Here is a 22,700-nt window from a genome sequence, read left to right on the forward strand (position 1 = left end):
ATTAATAATCAGAGGAATTGCTCATTATATACCCAGCTTTCTCCTAATACTAGTAAAGATGAAGTTTTTTATAGATGATTTACCGGTTCTCTTTCCTTATCCAAAGATTTATCCTGAACAGTACCAGTACATGTGTGATATTAAAAAAACTCTGGATGCCGGAGGTAACAGTATCTTAGAAATGCCTTCAGGGACAGGGAAGACTGTCTCATTATTATCTCTATCGGTTGCATATCAGATGCACTATCCAGAACACAGGAAGATCATATATTGTTCCCGTACCATGTCGGAAATTGAGAAAACTTTGGTAGAATTGGAAAATTTGATGGATTATAGATCCCGTGAACTAGGCTACGTCGAGGAATTCAGAGGACTTGGATTAACGTCAAGAAAAAATTTATGTCTACATCCCGTGGTGAGTAAAGAAAGGAAAGGTACAGTGGTGGATGAAAAATGTCGTCGCTTAACCAATGGTGTCAACAAACGAAAGTTACAGGAAAATCCTGATGCTACCGATGCTGAATTATGTGAATACCATGAAAACTTGTACGATATGGAGGTAGAGAATTATTTACCAAAGGGTGTCTTTTCATTTGAAAAATTGATCAAATATGCTGAAGAAAAAACTATCTGTCCATATTTTATTGTACGTCGTATGATCTCATTATGTAATATCATCGTCTATTCATATCATTATCTGCTAGATCCAAAAATTGCTGAAAGAGTGTCGAATGAAGTCTCTAAAGATAGTATTGTCATTTTCGATGAAGCTCACAATATCGATAATGTTTGTATAGAGTCATTGTCATTAGACTTGACAAACGATGTGCTTAGGAGAGCAACGAAGGGTGCCAATGCATTAGAAGGTAGGATAGAAGAAGTACGTAAGGCTGATTCAAAAAAATTACAAGACGAATATGATAAACTAGTTCAAGGTTTACATGCTGATGATATCCTGACTGTTGCTGAAGAACCCTTTGTTGAAACTCCTGTATTATCGCAAGATCTGTTGAAGGAGGCAATTCCTGGTAATATAAGAAGGGCCGAACATTTTATCTCGTTCTTAAAGAGACTTATAGAGTATCTGAAAACGAGAATGAAGGTCTTGCATGTGATCTCAGAAACGCCAAAATCTTTTCTTCAGCATTTGAAACAGTTGACTTTTATTGATAGGAAACCATTGAGATTCTGTTCAGAACGTCTCTCTTTACTGGTTAGAACATTGGAAGTGACCGAGGTGGAAGATTTCACGGCTCTGAAAGATATTGCAACTTTTGCAACATTAATTTCTACTTATGAAGATGGTTTCACCTTAATTATCGAGCCATATGAAATTGAAAATGCTGCGGTTCCTAATCCTATAATGAGATTTTCCTGTCTTGATGCATCAATTGCAATAAAACCGGTATTTGAAAAGTTTTCCTCCGTAATTATTACCTCAGGAACTATATCACCTTTAGATATGTATCCAAGAATGTTAAATTTCGAAACAATCCTTCAAAAATCTTACTCAATGACACTAGATAAAAAATCATTTTTACCCATGATTATCACAAAAGGGTCAGATCAAGTGGCCATTTCTTCCAGATTTGAAATCAGAAATGATCCAAGTATTGTTCGTAATTACGGTTCTATGCTGGTGGAATTTGCAAAGATTACTCCAGACGGGATGGTGGTCTTTTTCCCCTCATATCTGTATATGGAGAGTATTGTTTCGATGTGGCAAACAATGGGTATATTAGACGAAGTATGGAAGCACAAACTGATTTTGGTCGAAACACCGGATGCTCAAGAAACGTCCCTAGCTTTGGAGACATATAGAAAAGCTTGTTCCAATGGTAGAGGTGCCATACTTTTATCTGTTGCCAGAGGAAAAGTTTCTGAAGGTATCGATTTTGATCATCATTACGGTAGAACTGTGCTGATGATCGGTATCCCTTTCCAATATACGGAATCACGTATCCTAAAAGCTCGTTTAGAGTTTTTAAGAGAAAACTATCAAATCAGAGAAAATGATTTCCTGTCGTTCGATGCAATGAGACATGCTGCACAATGTTTGGGTAGAGTCTTGAGAGGTAAAGATGATTATGGGGTAATGGTGTTGGCAGATCGTAGATTTTCAAGGAAGAAAAATCAACTACCAAAATGGATTGCACAGGGTCTATCAGACGCAGATTTGAATCTCTCGACTGATATGGCTATTTCAAATACAAAACAGTTTTTAAGAACAATGGCCCAACCAACAAATCCAAAGGATCAGGAAGGTGTATCTGTTTGGAGTTTAGATGATTTGACTAAGTTTCAACAAAGCCATCAACAAAAGACGAACAATGGCAATCAGATGGCTAATATTGACAAGGAAAATGTTGATCAAGAGGGTGACACTGTGATGGGTTAAAAGGACAAAAAGGTTATTAAATACTATGAAAATTCTGATTTAAATATTTACTTAATGTACTGAGGGATATTATTACTTTTTCTATATAATTTTCATACATGCATCAAATTACAATCTTACATATTATTATTGCGTATTTTAAACAACTTCGACATTGAAGGAAATTTCCTTGTCAGCATCTAAATATGAGTCGCAAACGCTCCAAGCAGTTAGATCATATGAGCCTTTTTCATTTAGTGTAAATTCAACGTCAAAAGATTGGGTTTCCTCAGCTAATGAAACCTTTTTTATTGCATAGAGTTCTCTTTTAGAGATACTTCCGATGACTATCCACCAGCTTTCTTGTTTATCATAAGGAAACCTTTCTGACACAACATCTAGAGTTTCTGGAACATCATCTTTGGTTAACTGAACCGTAAGAGTTCTTGGAGTATCTTGCTTTATAGGAGTTGCCGTATCAAGAGAATACTTCATTTCAATGTTTGGATAATTATTAATAAAGTTGGCGACCGTAATTAACTTATTGTGCTCCAACTCCATAATGTATTCACGATCTTCATCTTCTAATGCCATGATATCGTACACAGTTTCAATCTTCTTTTCAGAGCACTTGGCTAAAATAGTATCATCGAAGAACGGTATCTGTCTTAATGGACTGTCCACATCCCAGACAGCTTGAACTAACATCTGAGACACATCCATGGCTATTGTAGCATTTAAATATCCTTCACTTGCAAGTAAATCGACAATGGCATTAATCAAAGGAAGAGCTCTTTTCAGAACTGATGCCAAATCCTGTTGAAGCTCGAGCGATAATCCTAATCTTGAAAAATATGCCTGCAGAAGGACAAAAACCTTGAATTTAGTAAATTCAGTTCTTGCGTTACCAGAAAACTTCAAAGGGCACAGATTATGCAATTTTAACAGCTTTGAATAGTCATCCTCTCTTGCTGGAAGATTAGTAAATTCGTTTGCACCAGCCAAAATCTCAACAATGTCTCTAAGGGTCGAATTACGTGATAGAGACTTTGAGAATGAATGCATGGTGTAAAAAGACAGTTGATAATGGGAGCATATAAGCGCCCCATTGAGGGGTTCGATTGATTCGATATTTTCTGACTCGCCATTTTGTTCATCTTCCTGTTCAGGTAAGCCGCCCATGTCTAATTCAATCAGTGATGCATCAACTAAATCTTTCAATGTCGACTCTACCAGTTCTGTCAAGAATGCTGATATTCCATGTGAAGAAGAGTCTTTAACACCATAGAAGCTTGGATTTGCATGGATTCTTCGGAAAAAATAAGTGTACGTTATCCAATCGATACAATCTTGTTTGCTTCTTATTATTTTATTATTGATCTCATTTATAAAAGTGTCGTGCAAATAAAAGTACATGAAACTTTCAATTGGAAGAGATTCAGAAAGAAATTTTTTGTAATAATTTTTCCTATTGGATGTGGTTAGTACAGTTACCTTTGCAGGGGCTATCATATTAGTACTTTTAGCATTACCAACCATCTCAAGAAGCTCATTAACCGAGTAATTGACATATCTCTGTTCGGTGCTTTCAAAGAACTGCGTCCCTAAAATAACGATATTAGTTGAAGTTAAAGATTCATCGTGACACTCTCTTTCAATTAATAAAAGGGATAATATTCCTTGTTGGTAAAGCTCCACTATAATTCTTCTGTCATTTGCGTCCATTGCCTTGTACAACATACCTACCCCGTTTGCCAACATATTTTTGAGAGCTTTCTCATGGACGGCAGTGGTGAAAGGTTGTAGCTCATCAAAGGTGAATTCAGGTATCTCTAATCTGTTAGACTTACTGATATGAGATAATCTAGAAAAGACTCTTATACACTCTTTCCGGGTTGGCACATAAATAATAGCGGTGGAGTTACTTGACATCGTTTCCAGAGCAGTTTTAAAAGCTAGATCTATCATTGGTATGGTTGCGTGTGTATCTTCTCCAATATTAAAGGCCTGCAAATGAACCTGAAGAGGATTAATTCTCACTTCGGGTGAAAAATTGTAAATGTTCTCTTTTTTTACACCTATCCAGTCTGAAAAATCTCGAGCATTTGATAAGCACGTTGATAGCGCTACAATTCTCATGCTCTTCTCCAATTGGATTGAGATGAACATCATCCTCGATATTACATTTTCGTAGACAGCACCTTGTATGCCATTGCCAACTTGATGTGCATCATCAAAAATTAGCAGTTCTAAGGCATGGATACTCTTACGTTGTCTCCATCTTCGAGATACAAGATCAAATTGTTCTGGTGTAGACAATATCAAATGGCTAGTATTGATTAACCGTAAATTGGTGGGAGTGTTGTCTCCTAGCTTGTGTATTACCTTACCACCAGCAACCTTCGAAAGTCTATGATTCCAATCTTCGTATAATCGGTCTATTTGGACTTGGGAGGGGCAAATGTAAAGAATCCTTCCCTTATTTTGTCTCCAAATATTCATGATTGCTACCTCTGCTAATGATGTCTTTCCTGAACCTTTGGTGGCCCCAATAAAGATATTTTCATTAGAATGATAGAGCACATCAAAGATATTGCTTTGAATTTTGTTAAAGGCCTCGAAACTCAAAATAGAGGAAAACTCTTCGTTTTCAAGAGCCGCTGTAGATACTAGAGGTAAATCCTCTAAATCAGTAGGAGGTGGGAATTTCTTGGGCATTTGAACATTACTCATGGAGGTAGCAAGTTGGAATTCAGAGTGAAGCCACTTTTCAGAAATGACACTGATAAAATAATTTGGTGGAAGCCTCTTTTGTTGTGAAGGCGTTAACTGGATCGAGAATTGAAAAATTTGTTCTCTTCCAATACTCTCAGAGGTTAAAAGAAATGATTGACTATACAATATTTCGTTCCCATCCGTATCTTCTACAAGAAGAATAAACGCTTCTGCAGAGCCGTGAACTTTACTGTCCCATAACCAATTACCTAGCACCTCTACCTCGAAGCTTATTAAACTTGCAGTTATTGGTTGTACATTAGAGTTCAATGAAATTTTCGGAAATCTCTGCAATAAATCAAACACGAGTTTACTATGCTTTTCTGATCTGATAGTACGACCCACTTCCATTGGTGAACTCAATTTTAAGTATTCGGTCCAGGGTAGATTTGAGGCCTCTGTTCTCTTTATCACATCCAAAGGACATTTCCGGAATTGTCTGAGTGGGGAATTCGTGATCCACATTCTTCTTTCGACAGACTTACATAAAGTCAGCAGCAGTCTAGTGGATTTAGCCCAAGACTTTTTTAGACAAACCTCATACATTGCTCTCAATAATCTTCCAGCATTTTGATGAACAAAAACCATATCAGAATTCAAGGCAAATCCATCGAATGAGAGCTTTGAAATATAAGCTTGTAAGAGTACATTTATTTTGGTCAATGGACTTTCAATGTCATCTTTGATTGGAATTGGTACTTTTTCAAAAAGCTCCTTTAATTCCCTCCTTTCTTCTATTCTAGTGGATATGTATTTGAATTCATCAGCCATGGAAAATACTCTAAAGACGTCCATTAATGCACTGTTTCCGCTAAGTTCGCGACTGAATAGGTTCATAGAAGAATAGTTTATGTAAAAATATGACGCTATGCGACCTAAGTCTGTTGGTTCTACCAGTGCTTCCTCAGGATTGTATAGAATAAGCCCTTGTTCATGTAAAATATGAAAGGCAGTATGCACAAGACTTTCTCTATAAGAATACAAATTAAAATCATCATCTGGTATAGTGACATTATACAGTTCTGGAGCTGTCAACATTCTGACATATAGATACGTGAAGCTCAACCAATCTACTGCGTCAGCTCTGCTTTTAATGCTACCGGAAACAACTTCTGCGTTGATATTATCTATCAATTTTGAAACAAATCTAGATTCAATGGGTAGTTGTTGGTTCAAAACTGCCAGGTAATACTGTACATCACTTTGGTTAGTTATGATAATACCTTCCCCATTAGTGTCATAACGTGGCCTACCTGCTCTACCAAGCATTTGTAGAATATCTTGGGGGGATAACTGCTCCCAGTCACCTTTCTCAGGCGAGTAGACATCTGTTCCTTTGATAATCACAGTATGTGCAGGTAAATTTACACCCCACGCTAAAGTGGCGGTAGAAACCAAAATCTGGAGTACGCCATCCGCAAATAAGTCTTCGGACAATGCTCTATCATTCTTAGACAAACCAGCATGATGGATTCCAATACCATATTTCAAAATCGGTTTGAGGGCGGGGCTTTCAACATTTTCAGATTCAGACTCCAAAATTGCTTTCGATCCTGAGGATGACTTTAATAACTTCTCGTGTTGATCGTTTTCAAGAAGCTTATCCTTTAGCCATTTTGCCGTTCGGATAGTGTCCTTCCTTGAATGCACAAAAACAATTATTTGATGATTTTCTGTTAGCGATTCAACTACCTTATCATAACAAGCATCATTCATCGCGCTGCGTCGTTTAAGCGGGCTTTTTTCTTTTACACCACAGAATTGTTGCGCCAATGGGCATGGTCTGAAGGAGGAACTAAAGTAAAAAACATGGTCTTCAGGTACACGCAAAAATCTTGCAACGTCTCTGTAATTTGGAAGAGTTGCTGACAACGCAACTAGACGAGGCCGTTCGATTACTTGAGCAGACCATAAAGTTCTTGCCACGATGCTTTCTAAAACAGGACCCCTTTGGTCATGGAGCAAATGAACCTCATCAATGATAATCAAACGGACAAGCTGTGCGAAGGAAGATTCATCCATTTTTCTTGTAATAATATCCCATTTCTCAGGTGTTGTAACCAGAATTTGGGTCTCTGCAATTTGTTGCTTAGTGAGTCTAGTATCACCTGTTAACTCAGCTACTTTTATACCAAGATACGATAACCTTCTCTGGAACTCTCTTACTTGCTCTTGAACCAAAGCTTTGAGAGGGGCAATATAGACTACTTTGAACCTCTTGAGATCTACCTTTTGAGTACGTGTATCGAAAAAAGCTGACATGGTTTGTAGTACAGTAAGCATTGCAATATTAGTCTTACCTGCACCGGTAGGAGCGCATACTAAAAGGTTGTCGTCACTATGAAATGCATTATCGAAAACTTTGGACTGAATAGCATTGAACGTGTCCGTTTCAGCAGAGGGAAAAGAGTTCCTTGCCCAGTCAGGTAATGAAGAGATTGGCAAAAGTTCGTAATTTATAGTCGCTTTTTGAGGCGGTGGGATATGAATTTCATCATAGGTTGGCTTTACACGCTTGAAAGAACCTTCTGGTAAAGATACTTTACTAACGGTCATTAATTTGGGATTCTCTGCAAATGTAGAAGAATCTAGCTCGAGTATAGGTGGGAGTCTGTGTACACCGGTAGGTTTTCTTTTTTTGTAAGATTTCAAACCTTGGCTTGAATAACTTTCTGAAACATCATCAAATTTTCTTTTTCTCTCAGCGGTTTCGTTTCTCTCGTATTCTCTTACCAGATCGTCAAGACCTTTCATTAACATCTCGTCTAGTAACTGGGGAATGCTTTCTTCCTCGCAGCGTGACAGTCTTAAACCCCATAGTAGTTTCGATTGGTGCTTTAATATAAATTCAGATAACTTGAGATGTTCGAAGTCGAGAAGTTCCGATAAAGTTTTTCTCAATTTTTTGGAATCATACTCTGTCGTTTCTAGCTCATGAATAATTCTTTGTTGCAGATCATCTTGAACTTTTGAGCTATTTGTTTCTCTTTTTATCAGAGAACCAACATAAGCTTCATTAATCAGGTAAATTGGTGGGATTCCGTCATTTGATGTTGAAAATATGAGAACTTCTTTTTCATCTTCATTGTACTCATCCCTCTTTTCTGCGTCATCTTTAGGTAAATTTTCTGTTGATATTTCATCTTCAAGATCCGAGAGCTGTTGTTCCAATGTATTTATGTATCGTTGCTCATCAGGCTCTGAATCACTATCTCCTAAGACAGGGATATTTTGGTCATTAGATTCGCTAGATTTAACATTAAAGTCAGTTATTTTTTTTGTCAACCTTACTAGATCATTAAAATCTGCCAAGCTTATTTTTATTTCAAGATTTTCCTCAATTTTCTGTCTTTTACTGGATAAACTGGCATCTGAATAATTTTCATCACTTTTCAGTATCCTTATCAGTATATCTGCGGTACTCATTATTATGTCGTGTGGAATATCAGTACCTAATCTGTCAGACACCCACTGTAGTATCTCTCCATAGGTGTCCACATTTTCAGCATCATTTGGGCTATAGTTCAGCATTGAAGCATTCCCAAGATCCAAAACGTTTGAAGTCCTTAAATGTGAAGGAAATCTTGTAACCCTCCGTTCCTGTCTATTTAGGACAGAATCTGCTTCTTTTTTGGCCTTTTCTCTATCAGAATCACTCAAATCATTACGGGAGCCCATACCCATCTCTTTGGCCGATATTCTGCCACTCATTGACTTTGGAGTAGACATTTCAGCATCTTTTATTGGGTCTGTTTGTACAACTTGCAACCTTTTATCTGCTTTCAGTACCTTGTTAGACATCTCATCGTATCTATAAATCTCTCTTATCTTCTTGGATACATCTTTCTCTTCATTTTTGTTTGTCATTTTTATTCACCTCTTTGATAACTAGCACTTGGTGGATGCTTAGATGGTCAGGTTATATCGTTTTCAATCGCCTATATTTACAATACAATTGTATATAATTCGTTATTACTTCATTGAAAATATAAATTTTCGGCTCGTGCGCGGCGACCACATTTTTTGATATTCAATATATATATATATATATAACTATTGGAATTATGAAGAAGTTAAGATCAACGTCTTTTGGTTACTCGTTGCGCACCTCATTGCCTTATGATATGACCAAGCGTGGTCTTGGTAAACGTCAAAGATTTAGTTATAACCTGACTTCTTTGAATTCGCAAATTAATGAGTGGAATAACCTGAGATCAACATCTCCAGTTCTCAAGAGCTCAAAAGGACCCACACAAAACTTTGTTGTAAGCTCTAGAGAAGCTAGTCAGACGCATTCCTCAGATTCAGATACTATGATTGGGAAAGGCTCATGGTATGAAAAAATATGCCCCCGCTGTTTGGAGGACGTTGCCATCCATAAGAGGAAGTTGGATGATGTCAGACAGAAGCTAATACAGATGCTTAAAGATCCTGAAAGTTGTCGCATCTTGTTATTAACAGGTCCAAGTGGTACATCGAAAAGTACTCTGATTAAACAGCTTGGCAGGATATTGGTACCGATGTATAAAAATAATAATCGTCTTTATGGAATTTATGGATCGAATGAAAAAGATGGAGAGGGAGTAGTTGTCGAATATTGTAACGATTTGGTCATCAATGAATTATCCCAAGTGAAAAACTTCCAAGAATTTTTAAGTCAGTCCAAATATCGTGTTGGGTCAAATTTATCGATTATACTCGTTGAAGATTTTCCAAATCTATTTCATGACGGTACACGGGTGGCATTTCAACAAGCATTATTGGAATGGTTATATAGTACGGAGGAACAGTTACCACCTTTGGTCATTAGCCTTACAGAATCAGAAATTGAGAGCAGTGATTCCACTGACAAGAATTATCTGAACATTGACACTATGTTCACGGCTGAAACACTTTTAGGAAGGGAAATTTTAAATCACCCAAAATTACAAAGGATTAAGTTCAATCCAATCAACAATACGCTGTTAAAGAAAACTTTAAGCAAGATATGCATACAGGAGCAAAATTTGCTGAAATTAAATGATAAATGGACCCAAAGGACAGAAATCACTAAAGAAATTGCATCAAGCACTGGAGATATACGGTCTGCTATTTCAGCTTTAGAATTCTGGGCTATGACAAAAAGTAACATTGGGATACTTACAAGGAAGGAACCCGTGTCCTTTTTTCATGCAGTTGGTAAAGTCATTCATGGCTCACACGATATCGAAGATGATAATGAAATGCTAAATTCGTTACTCGGCTCATCAACAAGTTTACTCAGCAACGAAAACTTCAAATTAGGTCTTCTTGAGAACTATGCTTCGTTTAATAGAGGGAGCTTTGACCTAATGACAGCCTCGAAGATAGTGGATACACTTAGTGAAAGTAACACCCTACGCGACTTTCCCGAATCTACTGAATATCTCGTCAGGAAAGTTAGATATTCATTTGCTTCTTTGAAAAGTGAGGATCATCATCATGGTAAAGCGGCCTTTTCGAGAGAATGGAAAGTACGACAGTCGACTAACCGTTTCAAATTACAGTTTGAGGATTTCTTCAATGTGTCTTTTTACAAATATAATGCGACATATTTATTCAAGGATGTAGTGTCTGATTTGGGCTACTATTCACCTCTAATCAGGAAACAGCAAAACTACAAGAAAAGGTCATTACTCCATTATATAAGTACACTCTCTTCGAGAGAAGCGGAGAAAATCGTACAAAAAAACGCTGATACTTTCCAAGTTGATGATACAATCGATATCACTGAGAGACTTGGCGGTAGTATTTTGTTGGTTGCTCAAGAATCCTCTATGGTAACAGAAGATGATACTGAGAAAGAGAATATAAAATCACTTGAATTCTATAGGAAATTAAGAGATGACAAATTAAGAAAATTACTCCTCTTGAAGCAAAGGGAAGACTATCAAATTGACAGCGAAGATGAAGAGTATAAGATGATGATGGAAGACTCGATTGAAGACAGTGATGAGGAGAAAAAAGTGGCTACCAATTTAGCTGAAGAAGACGATGATGATTCCCTATTTGAGATCCTGTCACAACGGAACTTGATCCCTAAAGAGGTGCCAAATGATGAATCACTTTCAGATTCCGATCTTGAAGAGCTCTGATCCTCGGAGAACGCCGGTTTTATAATTTTGCATATAATGAGATATATGAATGATAGATATATGGATGTTTTACGTAAGAATTTAATGTTATTGAAGTACATGTTTAAAAAATTCAGGATCTTCCTGTAAAGATTCTTTTATTATATCTAAACCACCTTGAAATTCGCCATTCAAGTATAATTGAGGGAAAGTGGGCCAATCCGAATAGTTCTTCATTGCTTTTCTGACCACGTCGTTTTTAAGTACATTGAAATAACCAAAGCGAACGTTATGGTCTCTTAATAGTTTTACAATTTGCCTCGAATAACCGCAATATGGTTCAGAAGGAGTGCCTTTAAGGAACAACATAGCAGGCGCTGCTTGAACTAAGTTAGAGAGTTTTTGCGTTAATGCCGGATTTAATTCTGGTTTACATGCTTCATTTCCAATTGCACGGTTAAATTCGTATGATTCATCAGATGCGCTTTGAAATATAGATTCTGCACATTCGTCGACTGTATTTATGAAATGACCCAGACTTCTTCCCCAAAGCTTCCTGAGAACGTACCCATTCCTTACTAATACGAGACTTGAAACTGACGTCAATTTGAAAAGATCAAACAGGTCGGGGCTACTTTCAGCATTAATAATGAGGAATTTGACACTCTCTTTAGTATAATTTACACTAACTTCTCTTATTTTTCTTGACACTTGTTTACATGATTCACTTGTAGGAGTGTAAAAAAACAGTACCAGTAGCTTATTCTTTTCTTCAGATATTATAATTTCTTCCAGATGTGGTATACTGTCGACGGTAAGTAATGACATATTTTGTGCTTTAGCGCTGTTTTGGACCTGTAAATCAGAAGGAAGTGGGGATGGTACCATGATAGTCTATGAGTTGCTCTGCTTATTTATTTAAATTATTCTTAACTTTTGATTAATAATATTCGCACTCTCTTTGTGATCTGGGTTGATTCAAGAATAGCTGATCTTTAATTAATTTCGATGGGTGCGATACATCATAGTTAATTCCGTTTGGTTAATTCCACGAATCGGACAAAAGTACATTAGTAATGTAATGGAAAATGTGAAAAAAAAAAAAATTGAGATGAAAGCCGCAGAGAAAAAGCGTAAATATCTGATGCTAATTTCACTTTATAGACGTCTGCCAATTTTGTAAAAAGTTAACCATGCTACTCTAAATGTTGATATTGATCCCAATGTCGGTTCTTGGTGGCACAATTCACGTATAAACGCATCACAAATGTCTGTCTTATTTTTGTTTGTGGCATCTTGTTTCCATGAATGGTAAGCACTCGAGGATTTCAGATAATCTTTGTACTCCTGTAAAGTCATTTTCTTACAAACGATAGACTGTTTTGTGGACTTGTCCCTTCCTAATTTAGCTGTATCTCTCAACCATCTTGGGTCGATTGTCTTCTCTCGAATATCACCATACAACTCCGGGTCCAATGGTGTGTTTTTGAGGGTGTCCCGCAAGATTGAGCGGCCAGGTTGTTGCCAGTAAGACCCCAATTGATCTTCAGCGCATAAAAAGTCGGTGTTCGCTTGGTCTAAATGCGGGAAGTCGATGAAAATGGGGTCTACATAGCCCCATATAGCCAATGTTCCATTTTTCCTCAATTTTTGAGCAGAGATAGTTTGAAACCTGTTGAAATCAAACCAGTGAGCACATTCTGCTGCTGTTATCATGTCAATTTTATCATGTGGTTCTATAAAATCAAAATTGTAGCAGGGAGCTACTACAAATTTTAATCGCTCCCCGTACATATTTTGTGATTTAGCCACCTGTATCATTCTTGGTGAAATGTCTGTACCATACATCATTTCAAATGAGCCTAATTCTTTTGCCAACTGGAACGTCGCAATCCCAGGACCACATCCTACATCGACTAGCACTTCATGTGTACCTTTGTGATAGTCATTTATAAGTTTATACAGCTCTGTGGGATAAGATGGTCTTGATCTACAATAATGTTCTGTATCGAAATTACCTATAGAAAATGTGGACATGATGACGTTTGCTTACGGTTATAACTCTTTCTGTTAAGAAGAGAATATGACGGAAGCGGTTTCTTCTTCAGAGGGAATATCCAAAAGCGTGCCAAATATATGTACAAAAAAAGATACTTATTGCAAAGGGACAATAGTCATAACGGTCGCGAGAAAATTTCCGTCCCCCATAACTCCATATTTTAGATGGATTTGAAAATTGTAAATTTGTGGAATCGAATCCTTCTCGAGCTTGATCAGTCCAAAAAGTGATACCTAATCCATTTCAGTTAATGATAAATAAATAAATAAATAAATAAATAAATAAATAAATAAATAACTTTGTCGCTATATCCATCGTGACATATGAAAGGGTAATCTGGAATATCAACCATCTCGGAATTAAAAAAAAAAAATGAAAGATGCTGAGATGTAATTTAATTGACACGGCTAGTTATAAGAGTTAGGAAGTACCTGTCATCTATAGAATAGAAACCGCTTAATGAGATGGATAAGTTTCAGTGTAAAACATGCTCGGAAGTAAGTACTTCAAGTTTAATGATGAAGCACTTGGCTTCAACGAGACATAAAACCATTATAGATGCATTTACTGAGGAAGTCATCGCCTGTGAAGAGTGTCAAGACAATAATATTCATCAATTGCAGATTATTAGGTTTGGCGGTGAAGATATGGTATTGCTTTGTAACCGTTGTTTCCATCAACAATATGGGAATGACGAAAAACCTAGTACAAGCTACTCGTTATCTAATGGGTCTTTATTAGATTTCTGGGATAAGTATCTAAAAGTTAGAGATTGTGCATGTTCTGTCTGTGGCAATGAGAATAATCTGAATGTTAACCCCAAAAAGAATGTTCTCTGTGATGACTGTGTCAAAAATGATCAATCTGCAAAAGGTTACATATCAGAGAAAACAGGTAAATTTTTATATCTATATCTAGGAATCAAAGAAACTTCAAATAGTAAAAAATTAAAGCTGAAAGGTGGTAGAAGAGTTGGAAGAGGGAAAGGTAAGGGTAGAAAAGGTGCCAGGAAGGTAAGGGAACCAAAAGCAAAAAAGCCACTTACCCTTCTTCAAAAGATGGAGAAAGAAGCTCTTGCAACCAAAAGAATAAATACCGCAATCGAAAGTGCAAGTAGTATAAGTCTGAAATCTTTTAAAGGCTTTAAAGCTGCCGATAATGATGCTAATTTCACTACGAATGTCCCTTCGGGTACACTTAATAGGCAGAATTCCAAAACGAAGGCTAAGAATAACATAAATGGTAAAAAAGATACTAAACAATCAAATAGTAAACAAAAACAGAGTAAATTACTTCCCTCTTCAAAGGGTTCCTTGCATGGAAAAACTAGAAATGACCAAAGAAGTTTTGGTAAAACGGTCACGAAGGCTAATCCTACAGATAAAACTTCAATGAAAGCTTCGATTCAACCAAAAGGGAAAAGTAGCAAAACACTACCTTCAAAGGCTAAACAAACAAATATGGCAGTTGTCACTAGTGAGAAGATGAAGCAAGATCCTATAGTTGATATCACAGCTAATAAGACAATTCATAAAGGCTTAAAGAAAAATTTAGCATCATCCGAAAGCTCTTATAATTCACAAAGTATCAAACGTAACGAGGTTATTTCAAACGTCCCACTAAAACATAATAATTCCAGAAAATCACAGAGTAAGAGGGCCTCAAAGGCAACTGATGAACAAAAGAAAACGACAGAGCACAATAGAAATAAATTGGGTTCGAATCCAGCTCCCGTTAAAAAGAATAGTAAGGATATAAAGAAAACAGTCACTAGAAGAGATGGAAATGGAATTGAAAAAAGAATAAATTCTTCTCTGTCTACTAGCGAAAGCCATTTAGGGACATCATCTTCTAATACTAGTCTCTGGGAGTTAGGATGGGGTGATTGGACTCCTCCATCAAGTGTGCTTGAAAAGCCTATTGTTAAAACTAATATTGAGGATAGGAAACATACGGATATTCAGGAAGAAAAAGAAGAAGGTACACATTTAATGAGATTTAATAAGTTTGTTCCACAAATGACTTATCCAGATTTGAATAGCTACCTGAGAAATTTTTCCTACGCAATGTTCCTAGAACAGAAGTTAGAAAACGACTTCATTCAAGACTTCAATATCATGTGGTCAAAAATGCCGAATGACATTGTCTTTGTGGCCACTTTTAACAAAAGTAGCGCTGAGCTTGCAAATATCTTGCCACCAGGTGCTGCTGGTAAGAAGGACAGGATACCTTTCAATGAAAGACAGCCATTGATGCTCACTAAACAAGATGAGTCCGTTGTTTGGTACGTATTTGTTAAAGAGTTATCAGTTCAAAGAAGCAAAATTAATCTACTTCTTGAAGTTTTTCCATGGAATAATGTGCCTCTTCCAACCACTTGTGGAGCAGGAGAATTGAAAATTCTACCACTATCAGCTCAGACCAATAGAATTTTGTTTTCTATGACACGTATCAATAACCCAGCGTTCATTGACTTGTTGGTAGGTAAGCCAATTAAACAATTAAAGTTTAATAATAGACTGAAATTCACTAAAGACACATTCAATATATCACAAATGGACGCCATCGAGCAAGTTCTTAACAATAGAGTTACTGTCATTCAGGGGCCACCAGGTACAGGTAAAACTTCCACGATTGAGGAGATCATTTTACAGTTAATAAGTAGTTTCCATTCTTTTCCTATTTTGTGTGTTGCAGCGTCAAATATTGCAATAGATAATATTGCCGAAAAGATTATGCATAGTAGGCCAGATATCAAGATTTTGAGAATTCTTTCCGACAGAAAGGAAAGTGAGTATAATATGGAACATCCGTTGGGAAAAATTTGTTTGCACAATATTGTTTATGACCAAATGCCACCTGACATGAAAGAGCTTACTGATAAAGTACGCAGTGGCAGAATGCAGGAGTTATCTAAAAGGGAAGATAGTAATTTATACATTTTTAAAAATAAGATCTCGAATAAGAATGTGTCACAGGCTCAAATTATATTTACCACAAATATTACCGCTGGTGGGCGTCAACTAAAAGCAATAAAGGAAGTACCAGTAGTTATCATGGATGAATCCACGCAGTCTTCTGAAGCATCTACATTAGTTCCGCTGTCATTACCTGGTATCAAGAGTTTTGTTTTCGTTGGTGACGAAAAGCAGTTATCGAGCTTTAGTAACGTGCCACAATTGGAGTTGTCATTATTTGAAAGAGTTCTTTTAAATGGGTCGTATAAGAGCCCTATTATGTTAGATGTGCAATATAGGATGCACCCAAAGATCAGTGAGTTCCCAATTTTAAAATTTTACAAAAATCAATTGAAAGATGGTGTAACTGAAGTGGATAGGGCATGGCCAGGCATAACTTATCCTCTGTTCTTCTATCAGTGTGATAGAGGGAAAGAATCGGTCACTGTCAACCGTAGAAATAATTTGTCTGCTTTAACTTACATTAATCAATACGAGTGCCAGGAGATTGTAAAGATTCTTTACAAGTTAATACTAGAGAAAAATGTTTCTCTGGATGAAATTGGTATTATAACTCCATATTCAGCTCAGCGTGATTTATTGTCTAAGGTGTTACTAGAAGATGATATAATTAATCCCGAGGGAAAAGCAATGGAACAACAAAATGATGAAGCCGAATTTTTAAACAAGAATAACGTTGATTATTCCGTTCAATCTCATGTTGTAAACATTATTAACGGTCTTCACGTCGCAACAGTAGATTCTTTTCAAGGTCACGAAAAAAATTTTATCATATTTTCCTGTGTGAGAAATAATGCTGAAAACAAGATCGGTTTCTTACGTGATGAAAGAAGACTGAATGTTGCTTTGACGAGAGCCAGAAATGGTTTGATCATAGTTGGTAATAAGCACGTATTAAAAGCTGGTGACAAACTGTGGAGAGAGTTTGTTACTTTCTTGGAAGACAAGGGAGTCATCTTCAACAATCTTGAAGTATACTAAGACAATATTTTGGTCACTGAGAGTCTTATAAGATGAAATATTTTTTTATTTACAAGATAGACTCACTTAATTTTATAGATACATTTACTATGTAGACAATTGGTGTTAAAAAATTAAATATGCCATAATAACTTACACATAATTTTAGGAAGAAGTTATTAAAAAGAAAATTTTGATTTCGCCCAGGATCGAACTGGGGACGTTCTGCGTGTTAAGCAGATGCCATAACCAACTAGACCACGAAACCGTATTTTCTTATTTTCTCTTTTTTAGTTAATTACTTATTAAAATCCTTTTCAGACAGACTAAAATTTCGAGAGTAATAAAATATGCCATAGTAAGGTTATAGGATGAGGAGAACCCTGTAAAAGGATGCTCACAGATTTACGCAAAGGACTAAGCCCCACATTCAAGTGTGAGGATACATTAAGAATTTACCACGAAGTTAAAGATGCATATCGGATGTAAATTGGCAATTGATAACAATAGAAAAGGTACGAAGAAGGCCACATTCCCAAATATATTAATGATCTTTTTGCATAATTTTTAAAGAAAAGAACAAGTATAAAGTATAGATACTAGTAAGTAGATCTCATAAGATCATCCTTCTTTGCTGCGTTTCATGAACATACACGATTTCTCACAGTTTCCTCCATGAACTAGCAGGAGACCTGTTTGTTGAAAATGGTATCATCTGAATATTTTTGGCTTAGCGAAAGGTAGGATTACGAAGCTGTAAAAGTTTTGGAACAATATACTGGGTACGTAATGCAATGCTGCATAAGAGGAGAATGAGATGATTAGATAGTGTTTACTATGGTGACCGTCCGGCATTGTGAGGACAAATTACATAAATGAATAATAAGTAGCGCTCAAGAAAAACTATGTAATCAGAGACTATAAATTGAGAAGGTTACAGAAAGACAAAAAACAGGATTGACTGTTAATTTATTAGATAGCAATTCAAGTTTATTATCCATACTTTTAAGTTATTCTTCAAAGGCGAGAAATATTGACGTTATATATAATGTAAGTCCAAAAGAGTAACTTTTTCAGGGGAACTAATTACGAATATGAAAATAATCAGGTAACAGTACGAAATATTGGTTGAAAGCAGATGAAGTTTATAGTTTGGTTTTTTAATAGTTATTTCATGCATAAACACCAAAACATTTGAAATTACAACTAATCAAAGGTCGTTACCATTTAGGGACTAGTGATGTCGCAGTATGTTTCACAAATTATTTCTATTTGGCAAGGACATCTACTGGCATTGCTTCCTTTAGCTGAAACTTGAAAACGGATCATTTAAGAAAAAGCCTATGGATTTAGAAGAATTTTTTTTTTCATTTTGAGAAGAATGGTATGTATAGTCTGGTATTTCACCTGTAATGATTTATTGAGCCATATTTGATTTTACAATGAATTTTTTTTTCTACTTTCACTGAATTACGAAGAACTTTTTCTAACAGAAATTATTTTCATTCTACGTCAGAAAAAGTAGTTATTACTATGATTGTGCTATATCTTTGTAAGGTATATCTATCACAAGTTATATTGAGATGATGCCAAAACTAGAGATGTTGACATACTCATATATAATTTCGATGCTTTCCATGTATAACAGCAGCAGAATATCTGTCGATATCGAGGATGACCTTTCTTACCCCTCATAAATGGCATACTGATTAGTGTATACCATATGAATTAATATGTATACTTAATAGATGTCGAATCTACAGTGTGACACTTTACATTTCCTCTTGTGGCACATTTTTTTCAACTTTGGCAATGTGGGGCACGGCCTTTCAAACCCGCCGTATTCGAAAACGGCTACCAGCTTCCTGTTTTCTTTCTCTCAGTTTCATTTTTCTCGTCTCTGACTGGTGGCTTCCACTTGTCCAAAAATCCACGACTGGGTAATGGAGTCGCGTAACACCCCCCCCCCCTCCGTACTATGCTATCAGGTTTAGATCACACGGTGATCTCATAAAATGTCCTGTGGAAACAGGAAACCCGCCCGCATTGTTTATGGCCGCCGCATGGGGGGAGAAGGAGAGAGAAAGGGCAGGAGGAGCTCGGAACATGATTGGCTGAGGGAAAATAAAAATGTTCACGTCTAGGATGAGGGTAATGCAGAAAGCAAGTACATACATGGCAACCATATGCCCAGTACAAGAAGCAATCAATAGACTCATCAATTAGAAGGCGGCCTTCCAATTGATTCCACCTCGTCTAAGCGCCATTAATGAAGTAGTGTATTTTTATTAGTACCATCATAGTAAACTCCCACACTCATCATATACGACTGCCAGCTGTTTTCTTTCTTCCTACGCAAAGAAAACAAGAAGACAAAAAAAAAAAAAAAAGAAATCAAACATGTTTATCTGACTTTGAAAGGGAAAAAAATTATATATATAAATATACATATGTATATAAATTTGAATTTTAAAGAGAGAGACAGGAAAAAAAATTGATTGATCTAGAATAGGAAAACATAACCAAACACTACTTCCAGAACAAAAATTAACCATAAATCAATTCACCAATTAAGATGTCTCTAAGTCGCGAAGATTCTGTTTACTTGGCTAAATTAGCTGAACAAGCTGAACGTTATGAAGAAATGGTTGAAAGTATGAAAAATGTCGCCTCCACAACTTCAGAAAATAATGAATTATCAGTAGAAGAAAGAAATTTACTATCTGTTGCTTACAAAAATGTCATTGGTGCAAGACGTGCTTCATGGAGAATTGTCTCTTCGATTGAACAAAAAGAAGAATTGAAAGAAAATTCTTCAAAACAAACAGAATTGATTAGAAATTATCGTAGTAAAATTGAAGCTGAATTAACTGATATCTCAAATGATATTTTAACCGTATTGGATACTTATTTAATTCCTTCTGCTTCTACAGGAGAAAGTAAGGTCTTTTATTACAAGATGAAAGGTGATTATCATAGATATTTAGCTGAATTCTCTAACGGCGACGTCAGAGATAATGCCACCGGTTCTTCATTAGATGCTTACGGTAAAGCTTCTGAGATTGCGACCACTGAATTACCACCAACTCATCCTATCAGATTAGGTCTAGCTCTGAATTTTTCCGTTTTCTACTATGAAATTCAAAACTCTCCAGATAAGGCATGTCATTTAGCCAAACAAGCTTTCGATGACGCAATTGCCGAATTAGATACGTTGTCTGAAGAATCTTACAAAGATAGTACCTTAATCATGCAACTATTAAGGGATAATCTAACTCTATGGACTTCTGACATGACTGAATCAGAACAACAGCAACAGCAACAGCAACAAGATAACGAAGATGATGCTCCAAAATAAATTCTGTAATTACTGTCCTTTTTAAATGAGAATCTTCTGATTATTGTTTAATTTTTTTATTTCTTTTTTTATTACTCTTTAATTCCTCCTGCCCTCCATCCTATCTTTTTTATATACGATATTGTAAAATCCCAAAAAAGATTGAAATAATGATTTAATCTTCATTCCTATATATTTTTTTCTATTCAAGAAACATAATAGATAATAATATTAATTAATAATAAATGTACGTTCTTGTTCAATCAATGGAAGTGGTAAGTACCTAAACTTAAAAATTTTACTTTCCTCCACTTAAAAAAAGGCATATCCAGAAAATTTCATCCTACAAATAATCCAATTAAACTTATTCTCCAACATAAACCTTACAGGTCATACAATTGTAAGGATTTTCCTCTATGGCATCGCTGAAATCCATCAATCATCTACCAATCTCAATAATATATATCATACTCCGGTCGGGCCGCTCGTTGCAAGAAAAATGAGACACTAACAAATTTTGAAAATTAGTTATTAGACGGTCCCCCCCTTCAAGTAATCCAATCAAAAAACATATCTACGAAAGTACAAAGTAACATACCACCAACATGCTGCTTTCTGTGACATCAAGGTTGTCCAAACCATCCATATATAAGACAACACCCGTGGTTTTCAGATCAATGGCAACCGCCAAGAAATCTGCCAAGAAGGATACAAATGATGATAATGTAGAAATCAATCTCCCTGAGCATTCGTTCGAAGGTTACATGCTAGATACTCCTTCCTTGACTTTCCAAACCAATAAAGCTGCACTTTTACAGATGTATAAAGATATGATCATCATTAGAAGAATGGAGATGGCTTGTGATGCCTTATATAAAGCTAAAAAGATTAGAGGGTTCTGTCATCTATCAACAGGCCAAGAAGCCATTGCGGTGGGTGTAGAAAATGCAATTACAAAGAAGGATTCCGTAATTACTTCCTACAGATGCCATGGCTTCACCTTCATGAGAGGTGGCTCGGTCAAAGCCGTTCTTGCAGAATTGATGGGTAGAAGAGCAGGTGTCTCCTATGGCAAAGGTGGTTCGATGCATCTTTATGCAGACTCCTTCTATGGTGGTAATGGTATCGTCGGTGCTCAGGTTCCTTTAGGTAATGGTTTGGCTTTTGCTCACCAATATAAAAATGAAGATGCTTGTTCTTTCACATTATATGGTGACGGTGCTGCTAATCAAGGTCAAGTTTTTGAGTCATTCAATATGGCTAAATTGTGGAATCTACCAGTAGTTTTCTGTTGTGAGAACAATAAATACGGTATGGGTACCTCTGCATCGAGATCTTCTGCCATGACAGATTATTACAAACGTGGTCAGTATATTCCAGGGTTGAAAGTTAACGGCATGGACGTATTATCTGTTTACCAGGCTTCAAGGTTCGCCAAGGACTGGTGCCTTTCCGGTAAGGGTCCATTAGTTCTTGAATATGAAACGTATAGATATGGTGGTCACTCGATGTCCGACCCAGGCACTACATACAGAACAAGAGACGAGATTCAACAAATGAGATCAAAACATGATCCAATTGCAGGTTTAAAAATGAAATTAGAAGAATTGAATATTGCCACTGAAGATGAAATTAAATCCTACGATAAAGCTGCAAGAAAATATGTTGATGAACAGGTGGAAGCTGCAGATGCAGCAGCACCACCAGAAGCCAAATTATCTATATTATTCGAGGATGTCTACGTCAAGGGAACAGAAACTCCAACCTTAAGAGGTAGAGTCAATGAAGATACTTGGGATTTCCAAAAAAATGATTTTGCTGCCACAAACTGAGCAACTTGAAATACTATCTTGTCAATTTTTTATCTGTATATAGTTTTCTCAAGAACGTATCTGATCTTTACGTAGAAAGAGAATAAGTTTCGTTAAACTTGAAAGAATTAATAGACCTACTATATATATAAATACTGCCATCAAAATTTGATAGACCAGGGTAACCTTTCTTATTTTGCCGCCGACGTTTTCTCATTATAGAAACATATATAAACAAGCATAGCTGGCTTATAAAAATCGTATAATTCTCTTGAACAACTTGCCTTTGAGTGAAAAACTTAAATAGGAAA

At 36.2% G+C, this 22,700-nt stretch overlaps 8 protein-coding genes and 1 non-coding gene across 9 annotated transcripts; 5 read left to right on the forward strand and 4 right to left on the reverse strand.

Annotated features, from left to right (window-relative positions):
• Window positions 1-58: 58 nt before the first annotated feature.
• Window positions 59-2,398, forward strand: RAD3 (TFIIH/NER complex ATP-dependent 5'-3' DNA helicase subunit RAD3; the record flags this gene model as incomplete). The annotated part of the gene is made up of 1 exon (XM_003955640.1): window positions 59-2,398. The coding sequence occupies one exon, from the start codon at window positions 59-61 to the stop codon at window positions 2,396-2,398; it is 2,340 nt and encodes a 779-aa protein (XP_003955689.1).
• Window positions 2,399-2,536: 138 nt separating this feature from the next.
• Window positions 2,537-9,019, reverse strand: BRR2 (ATP-dependent RNA helicase BRR2; the record flags this gene model as incomplete). Its single annotated transcript, XM_003955641.1, has 1 exon — window positions 2,537-9,019. The coding sequence occupies one exon, from the start codon at window positions 9,017-9,019 to the stop codon at window positions 2,537-2,539; it is 6,483 nt and encodes a 2,160-aa protein (XP_003955690.1).
• Window positions 9,020-9,276: 257 nt separating this feature from the next.
• RAD24 (Rad24p) lies at window positions 9,277-11,265 on the forward strand (the record flags this gene model as incomplete). The annotated part of the gene is made up of 1 exon (XM_003955642.1): window positions 9,277-11,265. One exon carries the CDS (start codon window positions 9,277-9,279, stop codon window positions 11,263-11,265), a length of 1,989 nt encoding a protein of 662 aa, XP_003955691.1.
• An 87-nt stretch (window positions 11,266-11,352) lies between these two features.
• On the reverse strand, window positions 11,353-12,132 carry GRX4 (monothiol glutaredoxin GRX4; the record flags this gene model as incomplete). The annotated part of the gene is made up of 1 exon (XM_003955643.1): window positions 11,353-12,132. One exon carries the CDS (start codon window positions 12,130-12,132, stop codon window positions 11,353-11,355), a length of 780 nt encoding a protein of 259 aa, XP_003955692.1.
• Window positions 12,133-12,402: 270 nt separating this feature from the next.
• TMT1 (trans-aconitate 3-methyltransferase) lies at window positions 12,403-13,281 on the reverse strand (the record flags this gene model as incomplete). The annotated part of the gene is made up of 1 exon (XM_003955644.1): window positions 12,403-13,281. One exon carries the CDS (start codon window positions 13,279-13,281, stop codon window positions 12,403-12,405), a length of 879 nt encoding a protein of 292 aa, XP_003955693.1.
• A 486-nt stretch (window positions 13,282-13,767) lies between these two features.
• Window positions 13,768-17,262, forward strand: ECM32 (RNA helicase; the record flags this gene model as incomplete). The annotated part of the gene is made up of 1 exon (XM_003955645.1): window positions 13,768-17,262. The coding sequence occupies one exon, from the start codon at window positions 13,768-13,770 to the stop codon at window positions 17,260-17,262; it is 3,495 nt and encodes a 1,164-aa protein (XP_003955694.1).
• Window positions 17,263-17,435: 173 nt separating this feature from the next.
• Window positions 17,436-17,509, reverse strand: KAFR0Btrna8V. Its single transcript has one exon. It is a non-coding gene; the product is annotated as a tRNA-Val (tRNA).
• Window positions 17,510-19,816: 2,307 nt separating this feature from the next.
• On the forward strand, window positions 19,817-20,599 carry BMH1 (14-3-3 family protein BMH1; the record flags this gene model as incomplete). Its single annotated transcript, XM_003955646.1, has 1 exon — window positions 19,817-20,599. The coding sequence occupies one exon, from the start codon at window positions 19,817-19,819 to the stop codon at window positions 20,597-20,599; it is 783 nt and encodes a 260-aa protein (XP_003955695.1).
• A 584-nt stretch (window positions 20,600-21,183) lies between these two features.
• PDA1 (pyruvate dehydrogenase (acetyl-transferring) subunit E1 alpha) lies at window positions 21,184-22,410 on the forward strand (the record flags this gene model as incomplete). Its single annotated transcript, XM_003955647.1, has 1 exon — window positions 21,184-22,410. The coding sequence occupies one exon, from the start codon at window positions 21,184-21,186 to the stop codon at window positions 22,408-22,410; it is 1,227 nt and encodes a 408-aa protein (XP_003955696.1).
• Between the last annotated feature and the right edge of the window lie 290 nt (window positions 22,411-22,700).

This window comes from Kazachstania africana, chromosome 2, assembly GCF_000304475.1.
Source record: "Kazachstania africana CBS 2517 chromosome 2, complete genome".
NCBI classification, from domain to species: Eukaryota; Fungi; Ascomycota; class Saccharomycetes; order Saccharomycetales; family Saccharomycetaceae; genus Kazachstania; species Kazachstania africana.